The sequence below is a fragment of the Nilaparvata lugens genome, chromosome 11 (assembly GCF_014356525.2).
Source record: "Nilaparvata lugens isolate BPH chromosome 11, ASM1435652v1, whole genome shotgun sequence".
NCBI classification, from domain to species: Eukaryota; Metazoa; Arthropoda; class Insecta; order Hemiptera; family Delphacidae; genus Nilaparvata; species Nilaparvata lugens.
In genome coordinates this window covers 2,590,186-2,616,534 of record NC_052514.1, presented here as the reverse complement: position 1 = coordinate 2,616,534, position 26,349 = coordinate 2,590,186, and the positions used below count along the sequence as shown (strand labels likewise).

Below are 26,349 nucleotides of genomic sequence, written 5' to 3'. Positions count from 1 at the left end.
TCACCGATTTAGTAGAATATAGAGTATTAATAGAGTATAGAATAGAGAGTAGACTAGTGTTGTGATTCAAGTGGTAGAAATTAAAACTTTAATATCAAATCCCAGATAGAAACTATAATAGACTTTCAATTTAGTTTATTGAACACTTTACAAAAATTTTCATTTGTAGTATTTATAGAATGTATAACTATTATGATGTAGTATGAAATTTGAATACTCCTCAATTAGCTCTAAGCTAGAGGAGCAACAAAACACTGTATGTATATGATACTATGTAACTTTAAATGAAATAAATTGAAATTGAAATTATTATTATTATTATTATATTATTATTATTATTATTATTATTATTATTATTATTTAATAAAAGGAAAACTTGGAATAATGAAATAAGACATCATTTAGAAGAGAATTCAATGCTCTACAAACCTACGATAAGCATCGTCAGTTTTTATGATGCATTGTTGGAAAGTTATAAGCCCTGAAAGAGCAAAACATTGGATAAAAACCTATTATTTCAACAATATTACACACCTTAAAGAGCGAATATCTCTCTTACTGTTGGGAACATCACAAAATTTCACTATACAAAAAGTGTAGAGAATTTATCAAGCTTCATTTTCGAATGGTTAGTTATGACGGTTAAATGCATTGTTCCCAAGATATGAGCGTGGAAGCAAAACGCAGAAAATGCAACTTCTAAACCACCCTCATCCCCTTTTAGCACATGAGTTAGGAATGAATAAATAATAACATCAATGGAGAAATTTTAAAGTCAATCTTACTGTACTATGCATATTCTTCTCATACACATGAAATGTAGAAGTTTTTTTATAAAATAGGTATTTCTCTTAACACAATCAAATAAACAATGGATAATAGAGTGCTATACAATAAATAAAATTACCAAAAATTAAATAAATAACATTAATGCAGATAGTTCAATGTAAATCTTATATTGCTTACTATGTGAATTCTTTTCCTACATGAAATGTAAAAGTTCTTTTTAATACCGTATACATTTTCATGTACCGTATCAATCTTCAATGGATTTGTATTTATGCTGAAAACTGGAGCCTCCATAATTTTTGGTTCTGAAGTGAAGCTTCTAATATTTCTGTTGACAGTGCCAATACACCACAACCCGAAAACTGAAAACAAAAATGATTTTATTATTTTTTATTTTTGAAAATATATTATAGTCTATCACAACCAATTCAATTTTATTTTATTTTTCATGTTGTGCATCGTATATAAAACAATATATTAACACAGGTCATAAACAATTAATCAAACAAAACACACATCATATAAATATGCATTACAAAAATGTCACCACAATAAACGTCTAATAGTCTGAATAATTGAACAACAAATTCAATATCACAGACGGAATTAAAATTGAATAAAACTAGAACAGTGGAATCAAAAATCTCAAGTTACGTTTACACCAAAGTTATCAACAAAATGTTTCTTTTTTCGTCCTTATAGATGCTATTAGATTGAACGGAACTTGACAAACACATCTGTTCATCATGTGTATGATAAGTTATGTTCAATCTTATAGAATCTATAAAAGATTAAATTATTAACATTTTGTTGATAACTTTGGTTTAAAGGTAGCTTGAAGCTAGTTAAAATGGAAACTTGATACTTACTCATTCTCAAAGTTTGAATGAAAGTCAAAAGGGGTGATTGTGAATAATATACTGTAATCAACAGTAGAATCAGATCTAGGATGAAAATAAATCTCTGGTAAGCTACCCAAGCCGCCATGTGAGTTACATTATTCTGCAGAAAAACAACAAAAACACTAATAAATATCACATGAATCAAAAAGGACAAAGCATTGTTAAAGAGATGTTGGAATACATTTATAACACACTCTCTCAATGTTCACCTTCTATTCAATCACAACGTCTTCATACTCTCTATTATAGTGAGGTCCACGTTATTATAGCCTATAACAGTGGATAAAGATATAAGAACAGCGTTGCCGTTTGTATGCCTTGATCAATTATATTTCTACATTGTTAAAAACGGATTTGGCAACGTTGCGGAGCTAGAAAAGGATGGTGTCTGCTATCTGTTTAGTCGAAAAGACAAGGATAGCAACACCTATGTTAATAAAATACGGCCATTATAACGTAGACCTCACTATAGATTTCATTCCATTAGCACAGATATAATAGTTTTTTTGTTGTTTTAAACATTCACTTGCAGCCAAATATTTTATTTTAAAAACGACTTAGTTTAGTTTACTTACTGACTGGAGTACTTGTAGGTGTCAGGTACCGTACCCATTTTCAACAGTATTGGATCAGTGTTGACTGTTGTAAACCAAATGAATAATTTCATTTCATTAATTATTATAATTAGATAATTTCAAATGAATATTTCCATGAATAATTGACTGCATATTGTTGCATAAAACATTAAGGTACCGTTGGTAGTGTGTTGATTCATCGCAGTTCGAAATAGATCAGAAGAAATCATACGGTAATCTTTTTAATACAGGTCTATTATAAATCAATGAAATCAAAAATAGAGGAGATGAGTAAATGATTGTATGAAGATCGAAACATAATATTGAAGGGATCATATGGAACACATTGTTGAAAATTTATTCAATGCAAAGAATATTTCCTTTCAATTCTGACAATAGAAGAAACCTTTTTAGGCAATATTGTTGGATGGAAGATAAAACTATACGATTGACCATGTTTAAGTATTTGAAGTAAATTTTAAAAATGAAAGAAGCCCATATCATTTCATTGATTTCAAGGATTTCATATCATATCATACCATATCATTGTGAAAATTTCTATTACAGTTGAAGTAGCCAACATTGAAACGTGCTGTTTGAGGTTGAATAGTTGCCTAAATTATTCTCCCAGTTGAAGCTTGAAGAATTCAAGAATTCTTGTACGGTAGGCTCATGTTTAACTACTGTAGGTAACACAACAAAATAATTGATTCAATTAGTAGTATTTAATAGTAGAATAAGCAAATTTTCAAGAAATAAACATTTGAAAAATTACTTAAATAAGCAAATTCTACTCACAATATGAGCTCCAATAAGCAACAACCCATTAAAAACCACGCCAATCCCGAGAATTGTTCCAATAAAAACTAAGAAGAAAATTGAATCTGAAAGAAAAATTATAGAATATTAAAAAATCAAAGAAATGAATCATGAAGCCATAATTATAGCTATCATCTTAAAAAATCCAATACCGGAATGGAATATGCTGCTAAATACAAAAAACACAGATAAAGAAGGAAAATCCGCTGAATTTTATAGGGAAAGTTTCAATATTGTTGGGAATAGAACTAATTATTCGACATTAGAAAAAATTATCTAGGAAAATGAAATAGAGATTATTATTCATTGGAATAATGAACTTGATGAAATAAAAATAATTATTTCTTTGGGAAGATGTTCTATTGGTATTCCCCATCACAAATAAACAAAAAACAACTAATAATAAGGAAAATCTATGAGAAATAAGATAAAATGGAACAATTCAAATTTGAAATCTTTCCTTGATTGAAATGGGTACAAAATTATTATAATAAAATTGAAGCATCATACATTTTATATCATTCAAGGAGACAACAGCAGGTTATACTTTCTAATTAATTTGCATAAAACAAAAAATGTAAAACCAGTTATTTTCCCCTTTTACAAATCTAATATGGAAACAATCAAATTCACAATTTTTTGGAGGAATTATTCGATTTGCTCCTATTATCCTATTACAAATTGTTTAAACCATTTACTTGAATTGAATAATCATCAATACAGTATCAAAATATAAATAATTTAATTTGATTTTCGTTACCAAGCTTGAACTGTTCTTCATTGATTATGTGTTTTAATGTGAGCCTGGATAATTTTCTATATAACTTACATTGTATTACAAATATTTTTGGTGGATAAATAAATATAAATATTTTAATTCAATAGGCTACAGTAGAATTGATATCAATTTATGATAAATGAATTAAGACTGAATAATAATAAATAGTCGACATTTTTATCTCGTAATAAAGACATGCATCTCGACTTGATTTCTGATTTGATGGCAAATAAATTCATTTTGGGCTTAGTTGCACACAAACCAGTTAAATTTCAATCATGATTAAATGTCACAAGAGCCAATCAGAGCCGTCTTTAAAAATAAGCCTTCTCTGATTGATTATCCTGGCATTTAATCATAATTAAAATTTATATTCCTAATAACTGAAGAGACTTGAAATAGCCTTTTGTCAAAAAAAACCACTACGGTAACTTCATTTTAATAAAAACTATTATTTCATAGCATTAATTAAATTTTTATTAAAAATTGTTCCTTTTTTCATTAAAATAGTGTTCAAAAAACTTAATTGAAATTTAACAGGCTTTTGTGCAACCTCAATCCTCTACTTTGAATTTTTGTTATAGTATATTTTAATAGTAAATACGGTCATTTTAATAACAAAATAGATCAGTTTTTTGCTGAGGATGATGCCAACATTAGTTCTAGGCTTGTGCGTGAGTAATGAGATGTATGAAGATGAAGATGATTGAAATTTACTTTGTGAAAATAATTACCGTAAGGACTGAAAATTTTGTGAAGTGAACAACTACAAGACTAAAGCTGCGTTTACACCAAAGTTAAAAAAATGACAAAATGTCAATAACTAATCTTTATAGATTCAATTAGATTGAACATACCTTATCATACACATGATGAACATATGAGTTTGTCAAGTTCCGTTCAATCTAGTGGAATCTATAAGGATTAGTTTTTAACATTTTGTTAATAACTTTGGTGTAAACACAGCTAATATTCTACTGTGATAAGTTCTAAATAGTGTGTCTGTCTTTTCAGTCCCAAAATTTTAGTTTTTTCAAAGTTTGGAGTTTTCCAATTATTTGTAATTAATTTAATTCAGTTTAGAAGTATTTTTTTCATTTAAAAATGATTTTTGTTTGTATGGATTGTAAACTGAGTGTGTAATTGAAGAATTTTGAAGTGACTCTTATAACCTCTAGCTACATTTAGACTGTTGTATAAATTAGAATTTGAACCGTTTTGGGGGCAGCAAGTTAGCCTATGGTACTGTTCTGTAAGTTGTATAATAATTCTCAATGATTCAACAAAACTTTGGTGAAAACGCAGCTTTAACCTATTTCGGACTATGTGCAACCTTATCTAAATTTGGGAGAGGAATAGCACAAGGTTACCTTAATTTTTCTCTCCCTATCATTTTGATGATGTAGGCCTACTTATTGTATTAATCAATAAATTATTAATTGAAATAATAATTACCTCCCCCGGCCACAAATAGAACTCTGTATACAAATTTTAGAAGACCTCCATCACAAATTATATCACTCAGTATGGTTTTAGGTCTCAACTCCCTCCAATGATCCCACAAAGGATCGTCGAAATTTTTAAATATATCATCTTCTTGGCTGTTCCAAGTGGCCTTATCTCGAGCTTGTTTATATTTCACTTCATTGTATTTTATGTCGCTTACTAGAGATCGAGCATTTTCAAATCCTGCTACAGCTTTTACGTATTCTACCTTTGTAGAGCTGAGATCTGCCGTATTGTAAAGAAATCTGTCAAGACCTTCAGCTCCGGTCATAGCATACCATACAATAGCCACGAGTGGAATGAAACATATCAGCTGAAAAATAAATATTTTATAATAAACTACAAAAACAAAAATTATGGCATTCAGAGGCAAATATCCGGTCAGATCAAAAATTGTTATTAATAATACAGTTTTGGAACAAGTTTCTCAATATACATATCTAGGAAGTGACATTAGTTGAAAAGATGAATTAGATATTGAGAAGAAAATAGGAAAGTTCCAAATGATATGTGGAAATATCAGCAGGACTTTGGGTAAAAAAGCTAGAACAGATACAATTATGAAATTTTATAAGGTAATGGCCGCTCCAGTCCTCCTCTACGGTAGTGAATCATGGGTTACTACAAAGCCACTTGAAAGTAGAGTGCAGGCAGCCGAGATGAGATTTCTCCGAAGAACCAAGGGATGTGACAGAAGAGATCATTTCAGGAATGAAGATATTAGGAAAGAATTGAAAATCTGTAGCATGAATGAAAGAGTTAAGGAGAATCGGCATCAATGGAGGGAGCATGTTCAAAGAATGTCAGCTGAAAGAATACCATTGAAAGTCTATGATTATCAGCCAGTAGGCAAAAGAGATGTTGGCAGACCACGCAAGCGGTGGCAATAATAGGATTTTTATGTTTATTTGAATAATTGGCTAGATGTGAGTCGGAACAGGTTAAAGCCTAATCCTTGTTTGTAAGAAGAAGAAGAAGAAGATAATAAACTACTGATTATATAGTGAGGTCCACGTTATAATGACAGTGGAGAAAGATAAATATTTTTTTGGTCCTTCAAAACTATCTCTTTAATACCGTATGTAAATATTTCCTATTTTAGTGAAAATAATGTGAAATTTTTCTTCTATATTTGGTTTTGGAGCATCCAAATTTAAAAATCTACTTTGTGAAAATAATTAGGAACTGAAAATTTTGTGAAATGAACAACTACAAGACTTGACCTATTTCGGACGCCTTATCTAAATTTGGGGGAGGAATAGCACAAGGTTACCTTACTTTTCTTTCTCTATCATTTTTGATGACGATGTACTTGTTGTATCAATCAATAAAGAATAGGAGAACACAGCATTGCCGATTCTCTGCCTTGCCTCTGCTTTCTATAGAGGAGACCTGAAACCGGATATATCTGGGTATAATATGTGATATTAACAGTTCATTATTGTTGGAAATAACATCAATTAAGCCTATATTTTATTCGTCGATAAATATATTTAATATCATAATATTGAGATTCAACTACCTTTGTCAATTAATTATATTTTTACATTGTAGGAAGCGTTCTGACAACGTTGCTAAGTCAGAAAAGGATGGCGCTATCTGCTTTGTGAAATGATAGACACGGATAGCAATACCAGAATGTTGATCAAATACTGCCGTTATAACGTGGAACTCATTAAAGATTTAGATACAAATACACAATACAGATCTAGATTCCAGAATATAGAAAAGGTAGCATTATATTGATACTATATTTCCTCTATGATTCAAGATACATGATAAAAACATTTCAAGAGCAGAAAAAACTTGAGAAAGAAAAATTTATGTTCTTATACAGCCTATTCGGTAAATATAAGGAGACGAAGTTTGGTGTCTCTGTTGAAGGTTATATCGGTGAAGAAATAAAATATTACGATTATTTGAACATTATTACTGATTTTATTTTTACTTTAAAGTCAAACCAATACATTGAACTCAAACGTTTTACTTAAGGCATGTTACACACACTTCACAGAGACAGAGTACAGTACAGAGTCACCAGTGCCTTGCCAATCACACATATTATTATTTAGTCTATTTCATTGTCAAACAACACGCCCCCTCAATGAAATAACCCAAAAAAATTTATCAATCAAAAAACAAAGTAAGTTATAGGAAAATTAACATAGTTCAAAACATCTTAATTATTAAAAAATATTATTTCTAAACTTGACAAAAAGTTCCTTTCCCAAGGTTTTGTGAAAATGTCAGCAATCTGATCTGAGGATTTTAAATACTCAACTTGAATAACACCTTCAGAAATTTTCTCTCTTACAAAATGATACCTTATATCTACATGTTTCATTTTTTTATGATGCTCAGGATTATGAGCTATTTTGATAGCAGACTGATTGTCTTCAAACAACAAAATACAAGTTTTCTTATTTTCAACAACACAAAAATCAATTAAAATTCCTTTTATCCAACAAGCCTCGCTTGCAGCTTGGCTCAAAGCAACATACTCAGCTTCTGTGCTAGATAATGAAACACTCTGTTGCTTCTTGGTACACCAAGAAATAGTATTACCAAAAACCTTGAAGCAATAACCTGAGGTTGATCTTCTCTCTAATCACCACCCCAGTTTGCATCTACATAGCCTACAATCATATCATCATTCAATTCTCTCTTATATACTAGCTCTAAATCTAAAGTACATTTTACATATCTCAATACACGTTTTAAATTTTTATACAACATTTCACTGGCACAACTTTGGAATCGACTCAAGAAAGATACAGTACAACACAAATCAGGTCTAGATCCTACAACAGCATACATAAGACAACCAATTAGTCTACGACATTTCTTTTCTATTTCTACAGACTCTGACTTATCTCTAGTCAATAATTCAAAGTTGAAATTTTTATCCATGGGAGTGTCCATTGGCTTACAATCCTGCATGTTGAACTTTTCCAATACATGTTTGAGATACTCCTTCTGACTAATAACAGTTACCCCCTTCTCAATATCTTGTTTGACATTAATTCCCAAGAAATTAGAAACTAAGCCCAAGTCTTTCATCTTGAAATTTTCTTGTAAGACTGATTTCAATCTTGAAACATCATTCTCATCTGAACCAAAAATAAGTATGTCATCTACATACAATAATAGAAATACCTTAACCGCAATTTGTGACAGAAATCTCACAAACCTAACCTCCCGGTTGGTGAATGAAGAACGCAGACTATCTACTGATAAAGGTGAAGGTTATATCGGTGAAGAAATAAAATATTACGATTATTTGAACATTATTACTGATTTTATTTTTACTTTAAAGTCAAACCAATACATTGAACTCAAACGTTTTACTTAAGGCATGTTACACACACTTCACAGAGACAGAGTACAGTACAGAGTCACCAGTGCCTTGCCAATCACACATATTATTATTTAGTCTATTTCATTGTCAAACAACAGTCTCTAATTATTTATTAACAATCTGAGTAAATTTGAGTATTGCAAGAATTATTATGTGTTTATTGCATAAATTGAAGCTTACACGAAACGTTAATAGATTCAATGAAGAAGTTATAGTAATAAATCGATTTATATTATCTTCAAATTTATTACCCAATACGTTCTGGAAATGTATGAAATCAGGGCTACTCATTTTTATTTATAAAATTGAATTATAGTACCCCTTTTTATGAAATAAATATTTTATAACCTGAAGATGGTGTGAGCACTGTAACTAGTTGTTATAAATAATTGTACTCTTAAGCTGGGTTTACACACCAAAGTTATTAGGTAACAAAATGTTAATAACTTAATCCTTATAGATTCTATTAGATTGATCGGAACTTGACAAACACATATGTTCATCATGTGTATGATAAGTTATGTTCAATCTAATAGAATCTATAAGGATTAAGTTATTAACATGTTGTTAATAACTTGGTGTAAACGCAGCTTCAATCTATTAGGTACCGTATTTTCAAAATGGGTACCGTATTTTAAAAATGGGTACCGTACCGTACTATAATTCTATATTATAAATATCTAATAAGTATAAATTAATAAGCTTATATGAATGCAAATTGAAAGAATATCACTGTAAGGCAGAATAATAACAAAATTTCTTAAATTTTGAAACTCTTATGAAGTGAAAAATATGCACTTATATAAATATTAGCTACTATTAAGTAGTGACGATTGTTTCGACCTGGTGTGGGTTATCATCAGACTGTAGAAACTTACTCTTATCAGTACCAGATTATTAATTATATCAGTACAAAGTTTACTTAGTGAGGTCCACGTTATAATGGCAGTGGAGAAAGATAGGAGAAAAACGTTGCCGAACCTCTGTCTTGTCAATGCCTTCTATAGACGGTAGCTGATACAGGTTTATTGATGTAATATTAACTGTTCATTCTCGTTTAAAATGATAAATTATATTTTATCAAGCCAGAAATTATATTTTTCAATAATTTCATAATTAAGATGAAATATTCTGTTAATCAATCATCAATTCTACATTATTAAAAGACGATCTGGCAACAGAGCAAAGCGAGAAGGAGATAGCGCTATCCGCTTTGTTGAATGATAGACAAGGATAGCAATACCATTGCTAAACAAACACTGCCATTATAACGTGGACCTCACTATATCAATCACTACTCACTTTTACATTGAATTGAATGTTAAGATAATCAAGGAGAAAAACTACTCCAATATTTAATTACATATTATGTAAATAAAAACTTGAAAACATGAAAATACTCACAAAATTAAACCATCCAATAGCTAAAGAGCGTGCTCTAGGAGAAAATTTACAGCTTCCACAAGAAAATTTTCTGAGTTGAAATGCAAACATTTTGCTGTAGGAAAAAACAGAGATGCTTTTATTATTCTATTATCAAACATTATTCAGGTATAGGGGGTTGGTATACGAATTGATTATTGCTGTTTCACAAAACTAAAAAAGGACAAACAATAGGATATATATTATTTTGATCGGATAATATAGGATAGGCCATCAAATTGTCTTTTTTTTCTCTAGGGCTACTCTTAAATATAAATGAATATTATAAATCCCTTCTAAAAGTACCCTTCTAAAATTGTTAATCCCAAACATGTCGTAATTGTACAATTTTATAAGGGTTCTTAGCGTTCTAATTTTTATTTACATAGGATAGGTTCATGTACAATTCATTTCGTCAGCTTGTTTTGGAAATACTCAATCTATCTTCTACTGTATAAATCTCGTCTGTTGTTATGAATCCTGTTGAATACCTTATACAATAGAGAAAAGAATCCATTAATTATATGCTACCATGGTATCTCATGCTATCTATTTGAACTCATATTATCTTCTCTCTATGTAATGGTTATACCTTTATTGAATGATATTTCATCAACAAGCTGTTCATTCCAAACAAAGTTGTATGTAGAAAAAACTCAACTAAATGGGGCATAATTCCACTGTTCCTGGACAGGTCTACTTCTGAGCTATTGTAATATTGTTCCAATTGCTTTTCCCAATAATAATGAAGTATTGACATCCAAGTTTTGTGTGAATTAATCCACACAAGTAAATTAATTAGAACGTTTTGTGTGAATAATTAATTGAATCGAGTAAAGCTGGATTCCGCATGAGTTGTTTGGCCTGTCTCTTGATGGTAGTTTTTAATTGTTATAAGATAAATAGTATAACATATTATGATTTTTTCTCATTGGTATTTTTTTCTCTCAACTGTGTTTCTTTGGACTGGAACGAAATACTGTTTTATTGTACTCTCATATTCATAAATCATATTTTGTCTTATTTGTTAAATTAGTACTTACTTACTTTTACTCATATTCTGAATATTCCCTATTGATTAATTCCTTTTTCTAATCATTTTAAATTTTTCATTATTATTTTCTCTTGATAATTATGAAGAACTTTGTGATGTTGAATCGGGAACAGTTTTGGGCTATAATGCCTGTTGTTCCCATACCTGTATGTATCTTTTTGTAAATAAATAAATAAATTCCTTCACAACAGGTGACAATGAACAGTGAAAATATAATTCCCACATGTTCTAATTGGACTATTCACACTCAGCCGAGTGAGTATGAATAATACAATTGAAACTTATGGAGATTATATTTTCACTGTCACTGTTGTGTGTGAATGCAGCATAAAAATACAACATTATACGGTATATTGTAGTTCAATTTTATTCACTAGACTTTTTCAAATATCACTTTGAAAATTGCTATTTGCAGGTATAAAAATATAGCGCACTCTACATTTTGAAACACAAATAGGTCCATTCCCATAAACAGAATAAAAAAATATGAATGTAGTGAACTAATTATTAAATAATAAAGGAATAGCTCTACTTACATGAAATCTGTATGAATAATAATATTATTTTATTATATAACTTCTCTGTTAACAATCTGATATGCTACTTATTCTAATGCAACATCTCAAACAAGAATAAAAGATTCACTACACTTGACAGATATAGAATCTCAACTAAAGAGAATTCAAATTTTGAAAATAATGATTGTAGTTTTTATTGCAAAAAATAAAACAAAAAATGAACAGAGCTCTATCTTTGTTCAACGTCCAAAAACAGCTCTAATCTCTCAATTAATATTTGATTAATATCTCTCAATTATTTAATTATTAATTAAAGCTGTTAATTTATGATTAATTTATGATGATGATGATGATGATGATGATGATTATGATGATTATGATGATGATGATGATGATGAAAATAATGGATCCATGGTGAGATTCACTTCAAACTGGCAGAATTCCTTTTGAATAATATCAATGCTTCTTATTCATCCAGTGCTGAAAGTTTAAAGTGAATTCCACAATACAAGGAAAGTGCAGTGCAAATTCAATGATTTTAAAAAAGAACGCTTGGAAATAAATCTGTCATAAATTTCTTAACTAGTCGAATATAATACTTGGAATGGATATTTGAAGGGTATTAGTTATTTTCTATAATAGAATTAATTGATCAATTTGAAGGGTACTAGTTATTTTTTATAATTAATCAGTTTTAACGAGTCTGATACTTTTCCTGTTTTGTTCTTTCACTGAGAGAAATTCAATCAAAGCTGCAAAAAACTGAACTGTAGGCCTATGTGAGTTCAAATGATAAGCCTATAATAGATGGGGAATATTTTTGATAAAAAATAGAAAATTAATTAAAATTGTGAGATTTTAGACTATAATATGTACAGTATATTGTTCAATCATTGTGAATTGGATATTATTGCTTCTGATATGGTACTGGAAAGTTTAATCAACTGCAAAAAATTAAAATGATAAGTGGCTCAGATATGAAAAATCACTGTAGTCTTTTCTGTGGTTAATAATAAAAAATGTTGAATTCTTATAATGAGGTATAGAAAAGTATGGTATCAAGTTACAAAGAAATAACTCCATACTCCTTCCTCCATTTATTTTGTCACCTGGTCATATGGGACATATATATGAATCATATATTTATCTCATATTGATCAGGATTTTAGAGTTTTAATTTAGAAAAGTTTAATGAACAGTGTTTTTGTCTTTGAACAATTTTTGTCATCGACAGAAAGATTGTTTATTTCATTTGTTGTCAAAATTAATGTAGCTTCTCTATTGTTTTTGTTAACAAACGTGCCGCTTGTGCGACTGATAAAAATATGTATTTGAAATGGCTTCCATGTTTGGCATTGACTGAGTTATATTTAATACCCAAAATTTTTCTTTTGGTCGGAGTGTGAGAGTCAGTGTGAGAGCTCGTTCGTTAGGACTGTGAGTAAGTCCGGCTGTTCTGGTGAAGGGGATAGATTTTGCTCTTGTTTTATAATACAGTTTTCCTGTCGCAGTTCGGGCAGTTTAAAGAGAATTGTATTATTGAATAGGACGGGATCTGAACCCATTTCATTGGATCAGTTATTTTGATTTTTAATTAATAATTAACGCGGCGAAATACCAGTGAATGCCAAAGTGGGAAGCTATTCCAAAAAGGTAGGTGACTACTGAGTCATTGTTCTTAAATGTTTCATAACCACAAACATTGAATGCTCATTAGCAGCCAAGCGAGTAGCCCCTCGCTCAAATATTCATCTCATTATTATTATTATTTCGTAATTTCTAATTATAATTATAATTTTGTTATAAATAATTTATTGTTTTGTTTTAAATATCAAAAACCTGTACGATCTTTTCTTGTGTTTTTTTTTTCATTTTCACACGCTTACAATTTGCCTTTTATTTAGCTGGAAAGTCAAAGGGAAAATGATTCTTACATGAAGTAGATCTTAAATCTCTTATGGGTCTCTTGAAAATTTTGGGCCCCTTTTGGGCTCATGAGGGAGTTCTGGAAACTCCATTCTTTGCTACGCCATTGTTAAACAAATTACACACATAATTTTTTTTAATCAGATTATTTTATTCATGGACCCCCCCCCTCCAGGTATCTTAGCCCGCTACTAAATACTTCTGACCTTGTTTTTGTGGTCCCTCTCAAGATATTTGATTTTGAGCCCCCCAGGAATTTCAAATACTGGACGCAGTCCTATAACACCCCGCCCTCCTGTGGGCACCTCTGTTTTAGTAAAAAACAGAAAATACTTCATTTAAAAAAAGAATTTAAATCTAGCGCGCCTCAGTGATCGACTTCAAGTCTTGAGATAATTCGAGCCAGTATCGATAAATAAGAATCGACAGAATTCTCGACATCAGTATCGATAATTTTGAATTGATGTTGATCTTGAAATATAATTTTTAAATTAATTATATCAATCTTCAAGCAACGAATTTAAGGAAATTAATTTATCAATCATTCGCTCTTGGAGATTGGAATAATGATCAGCAAAATGCTATTAAGTTTATAAAATATATTAGTAGGCAGTGATCAAACTTGGCGCGCTTTTGAGTCAGCTCCCGCTTTTTCGTCTCAAGGCCAAGCATTTCTGAAGCTGCTTTTGTGAAGTGTGTTTCAAGCATCAACACTCCTCTCTCTTCCAACTCTGTTATTTTATCTATTTTACTGTTAAATCCATCAAATATCTTTCAAAATGTTTGAAGCCAGGCTTGTTCAGTCATCTATCCTCAAGAAAGTGCTGGAAGCAATCAAGGAATTGCTAAATGAAGCCACCTTTGACTGTTCGGACTCAGGAATTCAACTTCAGGCCATGGACAATTCTCACGTTAGTTTGGTATCTTTGAATTTGCGAAGTGATGGATTCGATAAATTCAGATGCGATCGCAATCTTTCAATGGGTATCAATTTGGCCAGGTTAGTAACTTTTTAATATCACCAATTGTATGATCATGCTTTCTCTTGAGGTTAGAATTTTGCAATTTTTGCCTAATCTCAAGCTTTTAATCCTTGAAAAGCTATTTTCATGTTTCAAATTCTACTAAATTTCATAGATTTGATAATAAGAATCAGTTTTAAATCATCCCAGTATTAATAACTCAATTTTTATACTTTTGAATTGCTATAACTTTTGGGCTCGTGGAACTGTGTAGCAAACAAAGAAAGTCCTGTCCTTATGCCTTTCAAGAAATTTTTATGCTGCAGCACAAAAAGAAAATGGCCTACTATTGTCTATTTAGTTATAGGAGAGTGCTAACATGTTCTTTTCCATGTATGAACACTAGCATTAGAACCAATAATATTATCTTTCTGTTTTTACAATTAGGCTAGTTAACATCTAAGGCCTTGCTCTTCCACTCACAGGCAAATTAGCCAAATAGCATTTGAGTCAGATCATGGTTTAACAATCTCTAGACATTATAATAAGCCTTAGCTCTAAAAAAACTGGTCACAATCCTCAAACTTGCTGGGATCTAACTGCTTTACTCCTGCAGGCAGTCTGTTTAAATTGCGTAGTGCAGCACTCCTATAGTGTGGTCCACGTTATAATAGCAGTGTTTAATAATATTGCTATCCTTGTCTATCATTCAACAAAGCTGATAGCGCTATCTCTTTCCCGCTTTGCTCTGTTGCCAGATTGTGTCCTGACAGTGTACAATTAAAAATTAACTAACAAAATATATCTTCTTAATTATGAAATTATTAAAAAAATGTCATTTAGGTTTTTTATTTGTCTCTTTCCCGCTTTGCTCTGTTGCCAGATTGTGTTCTGACAGTGTACAATTAAAAATTAATTAACAAAATATATCTTCTTAATTATGAAATTATTAAAAAAATGTCATTTATTGCTTAATAAAATATAATTGATTATTTTAAACGAGAATAAACAGTTAATATTACATTTATAAACGTGTATCAACTACCGTTTGTAGAAGGCATTGCCAAGACAGAGGATCGGTTAACGTTTCTCTTCTATCTTTTTCCACTGTCATTATAACGTGGACCTCACTCTAGTGTTGTGATGCAAATCAGTCCGAACTTACAGTTTTATTGATTCTTCATGATATACATAAGGTAGAGAATAAGAAAGTGGCTGTTTATTTACCGTTTGGACTTACTGAAAATCTGGTGTGGCGCACTCACATAACTTTCCTTGCCGTTATGAAAATTTATCACCTGACGCTAGTGTTCACGCGCATCTTAAGTCTACTATTCAAAGATCCAAGCCAGCTGGTGACAGGACAATAACGCTGGAGACACACGAAGTCTGTTATCTCTTCATAGTGAATGATTTAATAGAATCAACAGTTGCAAACTGTTTGCAATTGAAATAATAACATTTTCTTGAATTTCGAGCTTATTTTGGATTGTAGGTCAAAATGTTACTGAACATTAATTGTAGAGATTTTTATGCTCAATCTTTTCCACTTGGAATTTTTTGTTTAAATTGTATCTGAAGCCTGATAATTGGGAATCTAAAATCAAACTTTGCATAGATGGGGCGGAGCTCCTGGAATTTTTACAGATATGGGACTTGTGGCAATTGATAGAGTTCATCAATGACTATTTTAGGTATAAATTTGATCAAAATCGTTGGAGCCGTTTTTGAGAAAATCGCGAAAAACCCTGTTTTTGACAACATTTTCGCCATTTTAGCCGCCATCTTGAATAGTATTGGATCGAAATTGTTCGTGTCGGATCCTTATATTGTAAGGACCTTAAGTTCCAAATTTTGAGTCATTCCGTTAATTGTGAGATGAGTATCGTGTACATAGACGCACATACACTCACACACACACACACACACACACACACACACACACACACACACACACACACACACACACACATACACATACATACATACCAATACCCAAAAACCACTTTTTTGGACTCAGGGGACCTTGAAACGTATAGAAATTTAGAAATTGGGGTAGCCTACCTTATTTTTTTTCGGAAAGCAATACTTTCCTACCTATGGTAATAGGGCAAGGAAAGTAAAAAATGGGCTTAATGCACTGGCAGTTTTAATCCTAGCAGCCCGTTTTAACGTTTAATGTTTCAACCGTTTCAATGTGTCTACAACCTTAATACTAGCAGCCCGTTTTAATGTTTAATCTTTTAACCGTTTCAATGTGTCTACAACCTTGGCTGAATAACTCCACATGAACACCGTTCTATCTTTCTCCACTGCCAATATAACGTGGACCTCACTATACAGTTCACTAAAATATCTTCTTTTGCTGAATTAGTTATTTGTGCAACTAGTGCGCAAAGTGACAGTTTGCTGCACCGAAAGAAACGTTTACACCCGAGCCGTAGGCGAGGGCGGAATGGTTTCTTGAGTGCAGCAGAGGAACTTTGCGCACGTATTTCACATTAAGTTTTTCCTACAGTTACCATTGAATATGAAAAGTGGGTAATTATGGGTAAAATTGCCTGAAATGCATCAAATGTTTTTCTGTGTAATTTTATTATTGATAAAAACCTTAATCCTAAAATCCTAAAGTCCTCGCTGTCCTTGGTTATAATATATAATGAATAATAATTAGCGCGTTGTGCTTGGTTGCACCTCTGCTCACTATAGCAGCCACAGCAGTCACTGTTACCAACTTCATTTTGATTTTGCTGCACTGTTGCTCCATATAACCTACTAAGTATTTTGCGTTGCCATGTTGCAAATCTGGAGTGCAGAAAAATTTTTCCCGCACTAGAGCGGAAAAGTGATTCTTTGCGTTCTGTAATCAGTGCAGCAATGGCCACTTTTCAACGTAACTGTAGGAAAAAATTATTTTTTGTCCCAATTAGAGTTTTTCTTTGTTTGCAGCATGTCGAAAATCATGAAATGTGCTGGAAACGAGGATGTTCTCACAATGAAGGCCCAAGACAACGCAGACCTTGTGACATTCATGTTTGAGTCGCAGAACCAGGAGAAAGTCATGGACTACGAGATGAAGCTCATGAACCTCGACCAGGAACACTTGGGAATTCCTGTAAGTTTCTTGAATTTCATGACATTTTCTTGTGGGGTGGGGACTCACATTTCATGAGAAATCACTGTACTACTTGTACAAATCTATTCAATTTATTTTATTTGTTGATATAAATACAAATTATATGAATATGATCGGGATAGAACAACAGGCATAGCCCAAAACTATTCTAATAAGAAAACAAAGATATTGTCAAATTTCACTAAAAATTTATTAAAAACTTTGAAACAGAACCATGGTTTCACGTAGTTAACCAACGCATCATCAGCTGTACTGAGGAATGAGGATACAGAAAACTCAGAACAGAATAAATCTTTGTTTTCTTATTATGGAGAGATTTCACAACATCACCATCAATTCTACTAATTTTATCAAAACTATTCTGTTCCCAATTTTGATAATTTTGATAAATAATAAAATGTCCGAAATAATAGGTTATGTTCTTACTGAGGAAAGTTAAAGTTCAAAGTTCCAAAAATATATGAGCTAGAAATTTTGAATTTAGAATGATGAAAATACCAAATTATAGTCAAATATTGCACTTAATATCACCGCACTTTGAATAAATTAAGTTATTTCAGAAAATTTTGAAGCCAAAAATATACACAACTTTCCACTAGGCACAGCTGTTACAAAGCCGCAAAGGTTTGGTTGCACAAAAGCCGGTTAAATTTTAACCGTGATTAATTTAACGAGAACAAATCAGAGAAGATCTTTTCATAGAAGACGGTTTCTCTGATTGGTTCTCGGGGAATCAATCAAGATTAAAATTTAACCGGCACAAAGTGTCCTAGGGCCAGACCACAGTGAGCGTTTTTTCAGGCGCCAATCAGTCAATCTGAGAGATCCATACCCTGCCGACTGTAAAAACGCCGTCTGACAACGCTAATATGGTCTGGCCCATGGTAGGCCTATAGGTTGTTATGTTCCAAATTGCAAAACTATTTTTGTTAGTTTAAGCTTATTACCGTCGACTACTGTCTATTATTACTGTTTTGTTCGGGCGAAGATATCCATCTCATGGTATAGGTCGTTTATGTTCCGAATTTCAATTTTTGACGTGACAACGTCTTATAAATTGGTTTGCCGGGTGACACTTCAAGAAACTGCGTTACGTTCCCACGTTATGCGCTCACAATGAGAGCGAGTGAGAGCGTTCGTTTCGGTTCACGGTCGTCTGGAAAGAGCACGAATAGGAGCAGTGGCGAGTAGCCTTGCTCCTTCACCTGGAGAGAGAGTGAAACGGAGCAGTCAACCTGCGCAGGTGCCGCAAGCAATCTCCTGCGACTGCGCCTGCTTAGGTGAATAAGTGAATAGATTATGTTGTAGTAATCACAATAATGCATAATCACATAATCATGCATAATTGAATAGGTTATGTTGTAGTAATCACAATGTTGTGGTTCATTGCGAGATTCTTTGTATAAATTAATGTTTTCAATATAATTCTTTGTATAAATAAATGTTTTAAATTGTTACTATTATTTCATCCTTCTTCCTACTATACGAATGAATATTCACATTAAAATTATTTTACCACTCAAAGTCGTTGTCACGTAACACTTTCGCCCGTATACCGACTTTACAGGCAACCATGCAATTTTTTTTTATTAGTTCAAGCTGATTGCCGTCGACTACTGTCTATTATTACTGTTTTGTTGGTATGAGAGTGTAAGAACGGCACAGTATGAGAGACTACCAGCCTCACATAGCTCCACGAAAAAGAACTACTATAGTGCGGTCCACGTGAAATAGCAGTGTTTGATTAGCAATGGTATGTTATCCTTGTCTATCATTCAACAAAGCGGATAGCGCTATCTCTTTCTCGCTCTGCTATGTTGCCAGCTCGTCTTTTAAAAATGTAAGAATAATCATTATCCAACAAAATATTTCATCTTAATTATGAAATTATTGAAATATATAATTTCTTGCTTAATAAAATATAATTGATTATTTTAAACGAGAATGAACAGTTAATATTACATCAATGAACCTGTATCAGCTACCTTCTATAGAAGGCATTGACAAGGCAGAGGTTCGGCAACATTGTTATCCTATCTTTCTCCACTGCCATTATAACGTGGACCTCACTATAGAAACGCCGCTTAAATTGGTCTGGCCCATGGTATAGGTTGTTCATGTTTCAAATTTCAAGCCGATTACTGTCGACTACTGTCTATTATTACTGTTTTGTTGGGGTGAGAGTGTAAGAACGGCACAGTATGAAAGACTACCAGCGTTTCATAGCTTCATGGAAAATATCTACGTTTACTAACAGCTTGAGTTGACAGTAAAATTTAGAACATAAACGTCCTTTACCATGGGATATCCTCTTATGCTAATTTTCTCTTTGGCTAAACTTTGTTTCATTATTTGTGTATTGAATATTATGATGTGATATTGTGGAAATAATGTTTTTTTGTTACAACTTTGTTCAATTTTTGTGTGTATTTTTCAGGAAACCGACTACTCATGTGTGATCAAACTCCCTTCGGGTGAGTTCGCGCGAATTGTTCGCGACCTGAGTCAGTTCGGCGAATCGGTTGTCATCTCATGCACAAAGGAGGGCATCAAATTCTCCGCCGGCGGCGATATTGGAAACGGTGAGACATTCGAATATCTTCTTCTTCTTCTTCTTCTTCCTCATCTTGTTCTTTATCATCATCGTCTTCTTCTTCTTCTTCTTCTTCTTCTTCTTCTTCTTCTTATTCTTATTCTTATTCTTATTCTTCCTCATCTTGTTCTTTATCATTATCGTCTTCTTCTTCTTCTTCCTCATCTTGTTCTTCTTCTTCTTCTTCTTCTTCTTCTTCTTATTCTTCCTCATCTTGTTCTTTATCATTATCGTCTTCTTCTCCTTCCTCATCTTGTTCTTCTTCTTCTTCTTCTTCTTCTTCTTCTTCTTCTTCTTCTTCTTTAATCATCTGTTCTTTATCATCATCGTCTTCTTCTTCTTCTTCCTCATCTTGTTCTTCTTCTTCTTCTTATTCTTCCTCATCTTGTTCTTTATCATCATCTTCTTCTTCTTCTTCTTCTTCTTCTTCTTCTTCCTCATCTTGTTCTTTATCATCGTCTTCTTCTTCTTCTTCCTCATCTTGTTCTTCTTCTTCTTCTTATTCTTCCTCATCTTGTTCTTTATCATCATCTTCTTCTTCTTCTACTTCTTCTTCTTCCTCATCTTGTTCTTTATCATCATCGTCTTCTTCTTCTTCTTCTTCTCTTCTTCTTCTCTTCTTCTTCTTCTTCTTCTTCTTCTTCTTCTTCCTCATCTTGTTCTTCTTCTTCTTCTTCTTCTTCTTCCTCATCTTGTTCTTTATCATCATCTTCTTCTTCTTCTTCTTCTTCTTCTTCTTCTTCTTCCTCATCTTGTTCTCTATCATCATCGTCTTCTTCTTCATCTTCTTCTTCTTCTTCTTCTTCTTCTTCTTCTTCTTCTTCTTCCTCATCTTGTTCTTCTTCTTCTTCTTCTTCTTCTTCTTCTTCTTCTTCTTCTTCTTCTTCTTCTTCTTCTTCTTCTTCTTCTTCTTCTTCTTCTTCTTCTTCTTCTTCTTCTTCTTCTTCTTCTTCTTCTTCTTCATATCATCATTTGAAAACGTCATAAAGCATTGGTGGGAAGGGCAAAAATGATTTTATTCAAACTAATGTAAAGTTCAAGACTTGCTATTTGAGAATTATTAAAACATCTATCACTTTTTGACAATTACTTCTTCAAGATGGCTTCCTCCTGAACGAATACACTCTTGAAATCTGTGTTGAAAATTCCTCATTGATCGCTGCAACATCTGCGTTTCCTGGTTCCATGATCTGTCCACCTGCTATTTTCTGTTTGTGGAGCTAGGCAACTTTCAATGGCAACTGTGCGAGTGAGTATTGTTTAGTAACTGTGTAATCTCACGATTAGGTTGCGTTTCATGATCTGTCCACCTGCTATTTTCTGTTTGTGGAGCTACCTCAAATCAAACGTTTCCACAACTTGACCAATAACTGTGGTTGAATCATAACAGACAATTCAAAATGAAATCAACAATATCCCAGCTGAAATGTTGCAGCAATCGTTCAGGAATCGCAACACAGATTTCAAGGGTGTATTCGTGCAGGAGGAAGCCATCTTGAAGAAGTAATTGTCAGAAAGTGATTTATGTTAATAATTCTCAAATGGCATGTCTTGAAGTTTGATGAAAATCATTTTTTCCCTTCTCACCAATGTTTTATTGCGTTTTTAAAAGTTCCCGTTTTTCTGTGTTAGGCCTACCCATATTCAAGATTTTATTCGTCAAAGAACATGTATTTCTCATTGATTAAATAATTTATTTTGATTAAATATTTTGTTGATCAATTATATTTGTATATTGTTAGATAATTGAGAACATCCTCTTCCCATTTCTTCCAATGCCTTCATAGTGCTTTTTATTTTAATTGAAATAGTTCCTGATAGTTTTCAGGACAAGACTGAAAATCTGGTTGATAGCCCAGTGTCCCTATAGTTGGCAATCCCTAATAAACTGATTGGAGAAAAACAAAATATGACTGAAATATGTATTAAGAATCTATCGTGTTACTTTCGAGTGCAATGTTCATGTTTCCAGATTTTATTGTTTCTATATAAGTATGAGTTTTAACTGACATATTATTTATAAGTTTTCAAATATTATATTTTCACAATTTTAAAAATTTATCTAGTCTTACTTTGTAAATGAATGTTAAAATTTTAATGTAAGTGACTATTGTCTATGCTTACCATTGTTTAGCCATGACAAGTAATAGATTGAATTGAAATAATTTGTGAATTTTTGTATAATAATATTTGAATTTGTGTTTGCAGCGAATATCAAGCTGGCACACACTACCAACGTAGACAAGGATGAAGATGCAGTGAGCATTGAGATGCAAGAACCTGTTTCGCTCACTTTTGCCTGTCGCTATCTAAACAGCTTTGCTAAGGCCACGCCCCTTTCGCCACAGGTATGTTCACACTCATTCATTCACGAAAATATAAATGATAGCAATTCGTTTCTCTCAGAAGTTCCGTTTTGTAGTTTTTGATGTGGATCAAAGATTTAATAAAGTAATTGAATGGAAGTAGGTGTTAATAAAAATAGAACATGAAATTTATTATCTCGACTGAGTGACTGTCAATGTTGTAGAACCGTTCCATAATGAGATAAAAACACTCATGTGTTGTCAAATTCTACTCAGATTTATTAGTACATGATCATGGTTTCGTGACCACAGAGGTCACATTTTCAAACTAACTAAAGTTGAAAGGTTAAATTTTTATCTTAGCTGACTTTAACTTATCTTAACTAATTCTAGTCAGTTTGAAAATGTGGCCTGTGTGGTTACGAAACCATGGTCCTCTACCAAATAAAACTGTGGAATTTGACAACATATGAGTGTTATTTCATTATGTAATTCATTGCTTGTAACACACCAATCAATCTACAAACATATAGATGATATTGATAGAAAATGATTGAATTGTCTTTATACAGGGTGGAGCTAGGACTCTAAGTCCTCTCTGCCACACAACCCTAATAATGAATGTACCGTACATATACAGGGTGGAGCTAGGACTCTAGGTCCTCTCTGCCACACAACCCTAATAATGTATGTACATAGATCGATGGCAAATAATAGATGATGATAGAAAATAGTGATAGATAGATTGGAATAAGAATAAGGCTCAACTCACACTTACGCGGCTCAGGTCGAGAAGAGACTCGACTCTAGTGGAGAGCATGTGTTTTCAAATAGTGACGTCGCGGAGACTAGAATCGACTGGTCTGAGTGTCACCATTTGGAAACACATGCTCTCGGCTAGAGTCGAGTCTCTTCTCGACCTGAGTCGCGTAAGTGTGAGTTGAGCCTAAAGGTGCGTACAGACTTTTGCTCTGCTCCGCAACCGAACGTCACTCGAGCAGATCGATTGATGATCGACCGGGGAGCAAGAGTGGAACGCGCGAAGAGCTAACATCTCCCGTAACGTTCATGATCGGAGCGACTGTGGAGCAGGGGCGGAGCGATGGAGGAACGAGGGCGGAGCGTGCGCGGAGCGGCTTGGAAGCGCGTATATCTGTACGCAGCTTAACAGAAAATCTATAGCGTCGCTTGAATTCCATCAACATCTTTTTCAAAATGTTGTGACTTTGACATTAATGAAAATCCTTCAATGAATTAAAATTTGTTGATGTCGAGTGAATTATAGTGAGGTCCACGTTATAACGGCAGTGGAGAAAGATAGGAGAAAAGCGTTGCTGAATCTCTGCCTTCTATAGAGGATAGCTGATACCAGTATATCTGATGTAATTTCAACTGTTCTTTCTTGTTAAGAATAATCAATTATACTGATTTGATAATAAATTGACATAATTGAGATGGAATATTTTGTTAATTATAATTCTGCATAGTTAAAAATCGATCTGTCAACGTTGTGGAGATAGAGAAGGATAGCGCTATCTGCTTTGTCAAATGATAACATCACCAATATTAATCAAATGTTGCCATTATAACGTGTACCTCACTATAATTCACTCAAAGCATTAACAAATTTTAATTTAATTAATTTTTATTCACGAGTATTAGGCCTATCTATCTACCCACCTACAAGAGAAGTTTAACATGCAGGAACTGGTTAGTACTAGAGCACTGGCTAGGACTCTTTGAATTTTTATTTCTTTGAATGTAAATACTTCTTATTTACCATGTTCAAATTTATGACGATGGACATCTATGCATTTGTATAAATTCTTTCTGCAATAAAGAAATCTTAAATCTTGAACCTTTTTCTGTTCAATGATTGGTGGCTATGAATTGGAGAATGGTTCTGATTATTTAATTGCGTTGTTTCATAAGTGTATTCATATACTTATTTAATACTGAATTAATGTATTCCTTCCATTTTCAGGTCCAACTGTCGATGTCAGCCGATGTACCTCTAGTTGTCGAGTACAAAATTGGAGACATTGGTCATATTCGCTACTACCTGGCACCAAAGATTGAAGACGAGGATAACTGAAGCACTAAAAGTTGCCTTAAAAATCAAAACACACTTCATACATCCTCTATTAACCATGTATTATATATCTATCTATGTACAAAAGGCCTACACAGCTTCAAGCTAACCTATATACAACAAGTCTCACTACATTCTGTATGGACCGCGTATTCAAAAAGGCTCCACATGCTATTATAAGTAACATCTCTCACTATTTTTTTGATTGGACCGCGTATTTAGAATGGACATACGAGTTATTGTTGATTTATGTTGGTTACAAGTCAAATAAGTTTACATTCCAATCAGACCTTGTATTCAAAATGGTCATAAAAGCTTCGTTTGATAAAGTTTTATTTAGTTTCTAGTTTTTAACAAGTCTCTATACATTTTGTTTGGTATTTGAATCTTATTTAAATAATGTTTCAATTTACCTACAAGAATAACGTTACAGCTCATCTTTATTTTTAGTCTTTATTGATTGATACAATCATAAGTACATCATCAAAATGATAAGGAAAAATAAGGTAACCTTGAGCTATTCCTCTCCACCCAAATTTAGATCTTCACTTCACAAAATTTCACATTTGGTTGATATAAAAAAATCACAGTAATTCTCGATCGGCCATTGTATTTTTTTATGTATTCCTAAGGCCTTTATCTATAAAGGCCCTTTTATTATCGGTATTTCTTCTGAAAATAGATGGAGCTCATTTGAAATAAATTCGATAACTGTTGAGTTATTGTATTTTTATAAGTTGAATACTTTCTAATATTTTAAATGAATAATTTTTGTATTGTAATAAAACATGTGAGACTTTCCAAAAAAATATCGTATTTTGAAGTTTGTGATATCAGAATAATACTAAGTGTAGGCCTACTTTCATCCTTGTTTTTCCTAATATGTTGATGGAGTATTATAATTTCCAACTGAATGTTTGCACTGTTAAGAAATATTTTTATACTCTGTGTATAACGTGAATGATTTCGATTAAATTCCAATTTATTTGTACTATGATTTTGTTCATTTTTATCTGGTTTCCTATCATGCTCGTATATGAGTACTTCTACATATATAAAAGCGAAATGACACTCACTCGCAGAACTAAAAATCTACCGGACCAAAAACGTTCAAATTTGGTAGGTATGTTCAAATTGGCCCTTTAGAGGCGCACTAAGAACGGATTTGGAAAAATTTCTAGAGATACGCCCAAAATCTGCATTTTTCTAGCGTTTTTTAGCGCTTTTTCAGCTTTATCGAGAACAAATGAACAGAAAATGTTCAAATTTAGTACAGAAGCTCAGCTAGGGTGTAGTAATGTTGTGTTAGAAGGAATATGCAATAACGTCAAAGAAACGCCCAAAATTAGCGTTTTTCCATCGTTTTTTTTTTGCTTTTTCTCAGATTTATCGAGAACAAATGAATAGAAATTGTTCAAATTTAGTACAGAAGCTCAGCTAGGGTGTAATAATGTTGTGTTAAGGAATTTGAAATAACGCCAAAGATACGCCCAAAATTAGCGTTTTCTCAGTTCTTTAATAAAGTAATAGACAGAAAATGTCCAAATTTTAGACAGAGGTTTAGGTATGGTCTAAAATGTTGTGATGAGGTGACTTTAATATTTCATCAAAGA

The 26,349-nt window shown here is 32.4% G+C and overlaps 2 protein-coding genes across 3 annotated transcripts; one reads left to right on the top strand and one right to left on the bottom strand.

The window, feature by feature from the left end:
- Positions 1-544: 544 nt before the first annotated feature.
- LOC120353519 lies at positions 545-11,891 on the bottom strand. 2 transcript variants are annotated; one of them, XM_039437408.1, is made up of 7 exons: positions 11,740-11,891; positions 10,132-10,225; positions 6,648-6,761; positions 5,319-5,682; positions 3,065-3,150; positions 1,659-1,791; positions 545-1,151 (listed from the first exon to the last, which is right to left on the bottom strand). In XM_039437408.1, the coding sequence occupies exons 4-7, from the start codon at positions 5,638-5,640 to the stop codon at positions 928-930; spliced, it is 765 nt and encodes a 254-aa protein (XP_039293342.1). In that variant the 5' UTR covers positions 5,641-5,682; positions 6,648-6,761; positions 10,132-10,225; positions 11,740-11,891; the 3' UTR covers positions 545-927. The 2 variants fall into 2 exon arrangements, with proteins under 2 accessions (XP_039293342.1, XP_039293341.1); XM_039437407.1 differs by lacking the exon at positions 6,648-6,761 and having other exon boundaries at positions 733-1,151.
- Positions 11,892-14,256: 2,365 nt separating this feature from the next.
- On the top strand, positions 14,257-25,730 carry LOC111055857 (proliferating cell nuclear antigen). The gene is made up of 5 exons (XM_039437409.1): positions 14,257-14,647; positions 17,559-17,724; positions 20,183-20,327; positions 22,547-22,686; positions 24,629-25,730. Exons 1-5 carry the CDS (start codon positions 14,427-14,429, stop codon positions 24,737-24,739), a joined length of 783 nt encoding a protein of 260 aa, XP_039293343.1. The 5' UTR covers positions 14,257-14,426; the 3' UTR covers positions 24,740-25,730.
- The last annotated feature ends 619 nt before the right edge of the window (positions 25,731-26,349 follow it).

What these genes read in the sequence shown, in the direction of transcription:
- LOC120353519 (XM_039437407.1), bottom strand. Translation starts at nt 10,221, where the DNA reads ATGTTTGCATTTCAACTCAGAAAATTTTCTTGTGGAAGCTGTAAATTT. An exon ending in TGCTTATTGGAGCTCATATT is followed by an intron (nt 1,792 to 3,064) that starts GTGAGTAGAATT and finishes GTTTTTCTGCAG; the next exon opens with AATAATGTAACTCACATGGC. An exon ending in CATTCAAACTTTGAGAATGA is followed by an intron (nt 1,152 to 1,658) that starts GTAAGTATCAAG and finishes TTTTGTTTTCAG; the next exon opens with TTTTCGGGTTGTGGTGTATT.
- LOC111055857 (XM_039437409.1), top strand. Translation starts at nt 14,427, where the DNA reads ATGTTTGAAGCCAGGCTTGTTCAGTCATCTATCCTCAAGAAAGTGCTG. An exon ending in CGGCGGCGATATTGGAAACG is followed by an intron (nt 20,328 to 22,546) that starts GTGAGACATTCG and finishes TTGTGTTTGCAG; the next exon opens with CGAATATCAAGCTGGCACAC. An exon ending in CCACGCCCCTTTCGCCACAG is followed by an intron (nt 22,687 to 24,628) that starts GTATGTTCACAC and finishes TTCCATTTTCAG; the next exon opens with GTCCAACTGTCGATGTCAGC.